Raw genomic sequence first — 10,255 nt, 5'->3', positions numbered from 1 at the left:
CCCCCGACTAGTGATGGCCACGACTCCTGACCCCCCCGACTAGTGACGGCCACGACTCCTGACCCCCCCCCGACTAGTGACGGCCACGACTCCTGACCCCCCCCCGACTAGTGACGGCCACGACTCCTGACCCCCCCGACTAGTGACGGCGACGACTCCTGACCCCGCGACTAGTGACGGCCACGACTCCTGACCCCGCGACTAGTGACGGCCACGACTCCTGACCCCGCGACTAGTGACGGCGACGACTCCTGACCCCGCGACTAGTGACGGCGACGACTCCTGACCCCGCGACTAGTGACGGCCACGACTCCTGACCCCGCGACTAGTGACGGCCACGACTCCTGACCCCGCGACTAGTGACGGCCACGACTCCTGACCCCGCGACTAGTGACGGCCACGACTCATAACACCCCCCCCCCGACTAACTCGTAACCCCCCCCCCCCGACTAGTGACGGCCACGACTCGTAAACACCCCCCCCCCCCGACTAGTGACGTCCACGACTCGTAACCCCCCCCCCCCGACTAGTGACGGCCACGACTCCTGACCCCCCCCCCCGACTAGTGACGGTCACGACTCCTGAACCCCCCCGACTAGTGACGGACGGCCACGACTCCTGACCCCCCCCCCCCGACTAGTGACGGCCACGACTCCTGACCCCCCCCCCCGACTAGTGACGGACACAACTCCTGACCCCCCCCCCCCCAACTAGTGACGGACACAACTCCTGACCCCTCCACCCCCCGACTAGTGACGGCCACGACTCCTGACCCCCCGACTAGTGACAGCCAACTCCTGAACCCCCCCCCCCCCGACTAGTGACAGCCACAACTCCTGACCCCCCCCCCCGACTAGTGATGGCCACGACTCGTAACCACCCCCCCGACTAGTGATGGCCACGACTCCTGACCCTCCCACTAGTGATGGCCACGACTCCTGACCCCTCGACTAGTGACAGCCAACTCCTGAACCTGCCCCGACTAGTGACAGCCACGACTCGTAACCCCCCCCCCCGATTAGTGACAGCCATGACTCGTCCCCCCCCCCCCCCCGACTAGTGACGGCCGCGACTCGTAAACCCCCCCCCCCCCCCGACTAGTGACGGCTACGACTCCTAACCCCTCCCCCCCCCCGACTAGTGACAGCCACAACTCCTGACCCCCCCCCCCGACTAGTGGCAGCCACAACTCCTGACCCCCCCCCCCGACTAGTGATGGCCACGACTCGTAAACACCCCCCCCGACTAGTGATGGCCACGACTCGTAACCCCCCCCCGACTAGTGACGGCCACGATTCGTAACCACCCCCCCGACTAGTAATGGCCACGACTCCTGACCCTCCCACTAGTGACGGCCACGACTCCTGACCCCCCGACTTGTGACAGCCAACTCCTGAAACCCCCCCCCCCCCCCGGACAAGTGATGGCCACGACTCGTAAACACCCCCCCCCCGACTAGTGATGGCCACGACTCGAACCCCCCCCGACTAGTGACGGCCGCGACTCATAACCACCCCCCCTCCGACTAGTGACGGCCGCGACTCATAACCACCCCCCCCCCCGACTAGTGATGGCCACGACTCCTAACCACTCCCCCCCCGACTAGTGACAGCCACAACTCCTGACCCCCCCCCCTGACTAGTGGCAGCCACAACTCCTGACCCCCCACCCCCGACTAGTGATGGCCACGACTCGTAAACACCCCCCCCCCGACTAGTGATGGCCACGACTCGTAACCCCCCCCCCGACTAGTGACGGCCACGATTCGTAACCACCCCCCGACTAGTAATGGCCACGACTCCTGACCCCCCGACTAGTGACGGCCACGACTCCTGATCCCCCCGACTAGTGACGGCCACGACTCCTGACCCCCCGACTAGTGACGGCCACGACTCCTGACCCCCCCGACTAGTGACGGCCACGACTCCTGACCCCCCCGACTAGTGACGGCCACGACTCCTGACCCCCCCGACTAGTGACGGCCACGACTCCTGACCCCCCCGACTAGTGACGGCCACGACTCCTGACCCCCCCGACTAGTGACGGCCACGACTCCTGACCCCCCCCCGACTAGTGACGGCCACGACTCCTGACCCCCCCCCCGACTAGTGACGGCCACGACTCCTGACCCCCCGACTAGTGACGGCCACGACTCCTGACTCCCCCCCCCCCCCCCTCCCCGACTAGTGACGGCCACGACTCCTGACCCCCGACTAGTGACGGCCACGACTCATAACACCCCCCCCCGACTAACTCGTAACCACCACCCCCCCCCCGACTAGTGACGGCCACGACTCCTGACCCCCCCCGACTAGTGACGGTCACGACTCCTGAACCCCCCCCCCGACTAGTGACGGTCACGACTCCTGAACCCCCCCGACTAGTGACGGACGGCCACGACTCCTGACCCCCCCCCCCCCCCGACTAGTGACGGCCACGACTCCTGACCCCCCCCCCCCCCGACTAGTGACGGACACAACTCCTGACCCCCCCCCCCACCCCCAACTAGTGACGGCCACGACTCCTGACCCCTCCACCCCCCGACTAGTGACGGCCACGACTCCTGACCCCCCGACTAGTGACAGCCAACTCCTGAACCCCCCCCCCCCCGACTGGTGACAGCCACAACTCCTGACCCCCCCCCCCCGACTAGTGATGGCCACGACTCGTAACCCCCCCCCCCGACTAGTGATGGCCACGACTCGTAACACCCCCCCCCCGACTAGTGACGGCCACGACTCGTAACCACCCCCCGACTAGTGATGGCCACGACTCCTGACCCTCCCACTAGTGATGGCCACGACTCCTGACCCCTCGACTAGTGACAGCCAACTCCTGAACCTGCCCCCGACTAGTGACAGCCACGACTCGTAACCCCCCCCCCCCCCGATTAGTGACAGCCATGACTCGTCCCCCCCCCCCCCGACTAGTGACGGCCGCGACTCGTAAACCCCCCCCCCCCGACTAGTGACGGCTACGACTCCTAACCCCTCCCCCCCCCCCGACTAGTGACAGCCACAACTCCTGACCCCCCCCCCGACTAGTGGCAGCCACAACTCCTGACCCCCCCCCCCCCCGACTAGTGATGGCCACGACTCGTAACCCCCCCCCCCGACTAGTGACGGCCACGATTCGTAACCACCCCCCCGACTAGTAATGGCCACGACTCCTGACCCTCCCACTAGTGACGGCCACGACTCCTGACCCCCCGACTTATGACAGCCAACTCCTGAAACCCCCCCCCCCCCCGGACAAGTGATGGCCACGACTCGTAAACACACCCCCCCCCCCCGACTAGTGATGGCCACGACTCGACCCCCCCCCCCGACTAGTGACGGCCGCGACTCATAACCACCCCCCCCCGACTAGTGATGGCCACGACTCCTAACCCCTCCCCCCCGACTAGTGACAGCCACAACTCCTGACCCCCCCCCCCCCCGACTAGTGGCAGCCACAACTCCTGAACCCCCCCCCCCCGACTAGTGATGGCCACGACTCGTAAACACCCCCCCCCCGACTAGTGATGGCCACGACTCGTAACCCCCCCCCCCGACTAGTGACGGCCACGATTCGTAACCACCCCCCCGACTAGTAATGGCCACGACTCCTGACCCTCCCACTAGTGACGGCCACGACTCCTGACCCCCCGACTTGTGACAGCCAACTCCTGAAACCCCCCCCCCGACTAGTGATGGCCACGACTCGAACCCCCCCCCGACTAGTGACGGCCGCGACTCATAACCACCACCCCCGACTAGTGATGGCCACGACTCCTGACCCTCCCACTAGTGACGGCCACGACTCCTGACCCCCCGACTAGTGATAGCCAACTCCTGAACCCCCCCCCCCCGACTAGTGACAGCCACAACTCCTGACCCCCCCCCCGACTAGTGATGGCCACGACTCGTAAACACCCCCCCCCCCGACTAGTGATGGCCACGACTCGTAAAACCCCCCCTCGACTAGTGACGGCCACGACTCGTAAACAACCCCCCCGACTAGTAATGGCCACGACTCTTGACCCTCCCACTAGTGACGGCCACGACTCCTGACCCCCCGACTTGTGACAGCCAACTCCTGAACCCCCCCCCCCCCCCGACTAGTGATGGCCACGACTCGTAAACACCCCCCCCCCCGACTAGTGATGGCCACGACTCGTAACACCCCCCCCCGACTAGTGACGGCCGCGACTCGTAACCCCCCCCCCCCGACTAGTGACGGCCACAACTCGTAAAGCCCCCACCCCCCCTGACTAGTGACGGCCACGACTTGTAAAGCCCCCCCCTCCCGACTAGTGACGGCCACGACTCGTAAAGCCCCCCCCCCCCGACTAGTGACGGCCACGACTCCTGACCGCCCCGACTGGTGACGGCCATGACTCCTGACCCTCCCCCCCCCCGACTGGTGACGGCCACGACTCCAGAACAGACGCCCTCCCCCCGACTGGTGACGGCCACGAATCCCCCTCTCCCCCGCCCCCCCCCCCCCCGACTGGTGACGGCCACGACTCCTGAGATTAACAAACCCCAACCCCCCCGACTGGTGACGGCCACGACTCCTGTCCCCCCCCCCCCCCGACTAGTGACGGCCACGACTCCTGACCCCCCCCCCCCCGACTAGTGACGGACACAACTCCTGACCCCCCCCCCACCCCCAACTAGTGACGGCCACGACTCCTGACCCCTCCACCCCCCGACTAGTGACGGCCACGACTCCTGACCCCCCGACTAGTGACAGCCAACTCCTGAACCCCCCTCCCCCCCGACTAGTGACAGCCACAACTCCTGACCCCCCCCCCCGACTAGTGATGGCCACGACTCGTAACCCCCCCCCCCGACTAGTGATGGCTATGACTCGTAACCCCCCCCCCCCGACTAGTGACGGCCACGACTCGTAACCACCCCCCGACTAGTGATGGCCACGACTCCTGACCCTCCCACTAGTGATGGCCACGACTCCTGACCCCTCGACTAGTGACAGCCAACTCCTGAACCTGCCCCCGACTAGTGACAGCCACGACTCGTAACCCCCCCCCCCCCCCCCGATTAGTGACAGCCATGACTCGTCCCCCCCCCCCCCCCCGACTAGTGACGGCCGCGACTCGTAAACCCCCCCCCCCGACTAGTGACGGCTACGACTCCTAACCCCTCCCCCCCCCCCCGACTAGTGACAGCCACAACTCCTGACCCCCCCCCCCCCCGACTAGTGGCAGCCACAACTCCTGACCCCCCCCCCCCCCGACTAGTGATGGCCACGACTCGTAAACACCCCCCCCCCGACTAGTGATGGCCACGACTCGTAACCCACCCCCCCGACTAGTGACGGCCACGATTCGTAACCACCCCCCCGACTAGTAATGGCCACGACTCCTGACCCTCCCACTAGTGACGGCCACGACTCCTGACCCCCCGACTTATGACAGCCAACTCCTGAAACCCCCCCCCCCCCCGGACAAGTGATGGCCACGACTCGTAAACACCCCCCCCCCCGACTAGTGATGGCCACAACTCGAACCCCCCCCCCCCGACTAGTGACGGCCGCGACTCATAACCACCCCCCCCCCCGACTAGTGATGGCCACGACTCCTAACCCCTCCCCCCCGACTAGTGACAGCCACAACTCCTGACCCCCCCCCCCCGACTAGTGGCAGCCACAACTCCTGAACACCCCCCCCCGACTAGTGATGGCCACGACTCGTAAACACCCCCCCCCGACTAGTGATGGCCACGACTCGTAACCCCCCCCCCCCCGACTAGTGACGGCCACGATTCGTAACCACCCCCCCGACTAGTAATGGCCACGACTCCTGACCCTCCCACTAGTGACGGCCACGACTCCTGACCCCCCGACTTGTGACAGCCAACTCCTGAAACCCCCCCCCCCCCCCGACTAGTGATGGCCACGACTCGAACCCCCCCCCCCCCGACTAGTGACGGCCGCGACTCATAACCACCACCCCCGACTAGTGATGGCCACGACTCCTGACCCTCCCACTAGTGACGGCCACGACTCCTGACCCCCCGACTAGTGATAGCCAACTCCTGAACCCCCCCCCCCCCCGACTAGTGACAGCCACAACTCCTGACCCCCCCCCCCCCGACTAGTGATGGCCACGACTCGTAAACACCCCCCCCCCGACTAGTGATGGCCACGACTCGTAAACCCCCCCCTCGACTAGTGACGGCCACGACTCGTAACCACCCCCCCCCCCGACTAGTAATGGCCACGACTCTTGACCCTCCCACTAGTGACGGCCACGACTCCTGACCCCCCGACTTGTGACAGCCAACTCCTGAACCCCCCCCCCCCCGACTAGTGATGGCCACGACTCGTAAACACCCCCCCCCCCGACTAGTGATGGCCACGACTCGTAACACCCCCCCCCCCCCCCCGACTAGTGACGGCCGCGACTCGTAACCCCCCCCCCGACTAGTGACGGCCACAACTCGTAAAGCCCCCACCCCCCCTGACTAGTGACGGCCACGACTTGTAAAGCCCCCCCCCCCCCGACTAGTGACGGCCACGACTCGTAAAGCCCCCCCCCCCCCCCAACTAGTGACGGCCACGACTCCTGACCCCCCCGACTGGTGACGGCCATGACTCCTGACCCTCCCACCCACCCCCCCCCCCCGACTGGTGACGGCCACGACTCCAGAACAGACGCCCTCCCCCCCGACTGGTGACGGCCACGAATCCCCCTCTCCCCCGCCCCCCCCCCCCCCGACTGGTGACGGCCACGACTCCTGAGATTAACAAACCCCAACCCCCCCGACTGGTGACGGCCACGACTCCTGTCCCCCCCCCCCCCCCGACTAGTGACGGCCACGACTCCTGACGGCCACGACTCCTGACATCCCCCCCCCCCCCGACTAATGATGGCCACGACTCCTGACCCCAAACCCCCCACCCCACCCCCGGCTGGTAACAGCCACGACTCCTGACCCTCCCTGACTAGTGACAGCCACAACTACTGACCCCCCCCCCCCACTAGTGACCACCACAGCCCCAGGCCAGTGAGGGCCACGACTCGTGACAAACAAACACAATCCCCCCCCCCAGCCAGTGAGGGTCACAGCCTTGCGCAACCCCCCCAATCTCGGCAGGTGAGGGCTATTATTTTTAAACCCTGCTACAAGGTATTCATTAGTTTTGTCAATTAACATATGTTATTTTAAGGCAAATGGAAGACTCCCTGGAAGATAACATTACCACCCGGTCTCTGCTGAAGGGGATACTGGCAACGGAGCCGGTACGGACAGAAGTAAGGCATCAGTCTAAAAGAAGGTAAATGATACCCACATGCTCAGGATTTTTTTATATCCGGGTGAGCATGCTTCCGCCTCTTGATGTATCGGGGCAGCCGGCTGTGCAGCGTTTATACTACGTCAGTCACGGCGACTATTCACATATGAAACTGGCGTGAAGGTGGCGGATTGGGGCAAGTAATCACAAAAGCTAGCAATAATCTAGCATTTGCAATTATTTCAGGGCCTCTGCGCCACGCCAGGTCCTGATAAATATGCCCCATTGTGTATGATCTCCTCTTAAATTATGTGCTAGTTTACCCAAAAGGTATTAAAATCTTTCTAGCTTTTTTCCCCTTCATTTATTTTCTTTTTTGATGTGGAAGCTATTATTTGATGTTTTGTGTATAGCAACCAGACAAAATGGGGAGACTCTTCAAAAGCCATATGGTATAAAGGTATCATTGTGAGAGTTTTGGGGGCGATTTTTATCCTGTTATCCTGTATTTAAAGGGGTATTCCAGGAATCAGCATTATTCATATAAAATGGGTCCTTAAAATAAAAGCTAATATGTAATTAGTTGTTATTTAAAATGTAGCTCCCCTTAGCAGAAAAATGCTGGTGACATAGACTGTAATGAAGAATTAAACTGGCCCTTTAATCAGTCCGTTAATTTCCTCCGCACGGAGCAGACACAGGACAGAAGATGCCGCTGGTCACATGCCCACATCACACGTCTGGGCAGGGTCATGTGATCACCACTAGGTTTGGCTGTTGTCGGTTGGTTGCAGTGCATCCAGTATGGCCAGAGTTGTGGTGATGGCAGTTACACATCATTACTATGGTAACAGAGCAAGAAAGTCTGTTAGATCATCACTGGTAGCAGAGCATAAGAGGGAGGAGGATTTACTGAGAACTCCACCTACTTTAGAGAGACCATAAAATTTTGTGAATCATAAAATCAAACTATGTAAGCTCCATTTTGTGACTAATGACATTGAGTTTTGTTACATTAATTTATTTATAGCATTATGAGTTTTTGTATCAAACGTTCATATTCCCGGCATACCCCTTTAAAGGGTTAAACAGGTTAGGTACAAAGTGGGGTTTGCCCTAGTATTCCCGCAAATCCTGAGAATGGTCCTGTTCTCCCCAGTTGATGGTACTGGCAGCTGGAGAGTGCATCATGCTGCTCTATTTATACTTTACAAGGGTGCCATAGGTAGTGGAAATCTCCTGTTGACATTAGATGCATCATAAGGGCACATACTTCATACCTGCTGCTCCATCAGTGAGGGAGAATAGGACCTCTGTTTTCATGATCCGTTAGTCAGAATGCTAAAGGGGTATTCTCGTCTGGGCATTCATATCCAGATTCATTAACCCCTTAAGGACCAGGCCCTTTTTCGTTTTTGCATTTTTATTTTTCACTCCCCACCTGCAAAAATCTATAACTTTTTTATTTTTCCATGTACAGAGCTGTGTGATGTCTTATTTTCTGCGTAACAAATTGCACTTCGTAGTGATGGTATTAAATATTCCATGCCATGTACTGGGAAGCGGGAAAAAAATTCCAAATGCAGTGAAAATGATGAAAAAACACATTTGCGCCATTTCTTGTGGGCTTGGTTTTTACAGCTTTCACTGTGCGCCCCAAATGACAGGTCTATTTCATTCATTGGGTCAATACGATCACGGGGATACCAAATTTGTATAGGTTTTATAATGTTTTCATACATTTACAAAAATTAAAACCTCCTGTACAGAAAAAAAATTCTTCATTTTACAGTGTTCTTGCGCTAATAACTTTTTCATACTTTAGTTTACAGAGCTGTGGGTGTCATTTTTTGCGACTTCTGATGACGTTTTCAACGCTTTTATTTTTAGGACTGTGCGACTTTTTGATCACCTTTTATAGAATCTTTTCTATTTTTCAAAATGGCAAAAAAATGCAATTTGCAACTTCGGGCGCTATTTTCCGCTACGGGGTAAAACGCAGTGAAAAACGGTTATTATATTTTGATAGATCGGGCAGCATTTTCGAACGCGGAGATACCTAATGTGTTTAGGATTTTTACTGTTTATTTATATTTTTTACTATTTTTCAGACTCCCTAGGGTACTTTAACCCTAGGTTGTCTGATTGATCCTACCATATACTGCCATACTACAGTATGGCAGTATATGGGGATTTTGCATACCATCTATTACAATGTGCAGATCGCACATTGTAATAGCCTAGATTAGTGGTGGCTAACCCATGGCACGGGTGCCAGAGGCGGCACTCAGAACCCTTTCTGTGGGCACACGGGCCATCGCCCAAGCACACCAGCCAGGACTCAAAGAATCTTCCTGCAGTTGCAAGCAACATAAAAGATGCGGCTTTCAGTCATTTATTTAAGTGATACTTCGCTACTTGGGACTGTAGGAAGAGGGAGAATGAGTAGACAGGGCTGAAGTATCTTTGGAGGACCTCCTGCTGGCCCCACGATTCTCTGTCTACCGAGGGACACTGGAAAAACAGCTAAAATGATGCAGATTTTCCATCTTGTCCTCCGGAGGCCAATATGATTGAATGTTGTTGTGGAACAGGGAGCAATAAGTTACTGCTTTAATTTTTGGTTGGCACCTCACAATAAATAAGGGGGGTTTGGGTTGCAGTTTGGGCACTCGGCCGCTAAAAGGTTCGCCATCACTGGCCTAGATCATGATAGCCTCGGATCTTTATGTGATCCGAGGCTGTCATGACAACGGATCGCCGCTCCCCGGTGACGTCACGGGGAGTGAAGATCGGAGCCAAGATGGCGGCGCCCACGCGCAGCTTTGCCGGCGGCAATCAAAGGGTTAACACCCGCGATCGTTGCAAGCACCGATCGCAGGTGTTAGCGACGGGCGTTTGCTTCATTATGAAGCAAATGCCCGGTGAGTATGAAGAGGGCTCAGCCCGTGAGCCCTCTTCATACTCCCCCATGCGCAGCAAGACGTAAGATGTTATTAAAAATGTTTTACCT

The 10,255-nt window shown here is 59.2% G+C and overlaps 1 protein-coding gene across 2 annotated transcripts in view; it reads left to right on the top strand.

Annotated features, from left to right (window-relative positions):
• CENPT (centromere protein T) overlaps window positions 1-10,255 on the top strand; it is a 42,231-nt gene that overhangs the window by 2,042 nt on the left and 29,934 nt on the right. For both annotated transcript variants that reach the window (XM_072117630.1, XM_072117629.1), the window contains exon 2: window positions 7,177-7,284. In XM_072117630.1, the coding sequence (XP_071973731.1) occupies window positions 7,181-7,284 (104 nt within the window). In that variant the 5' untranslated portion in view covers window positions 7,177-7,180. The remainder of the gene's footprint in view (window positions 1-7,176; window positions 7,285-10,255) is intronic.

This window comes from Engystomops pustulosus, chromosome 7 (assembly GCF_040894005.1).
Source record: "Engystomops pustulosus chromosome 7, aEngPut4.maternal, whole genome shotgun sequence".
Lineage (NCBI taxonomy): Eukaryota > Metazoa > Chordata > Amphibia > Anura > Leptodactylidae > Engystomops > Engystomops pustulosus.
The sequence above is the reverse complement of the archived record's forward strand: the minus strand, read 5'-3'. Positions and strand labels throughout refer to the sequence as shown.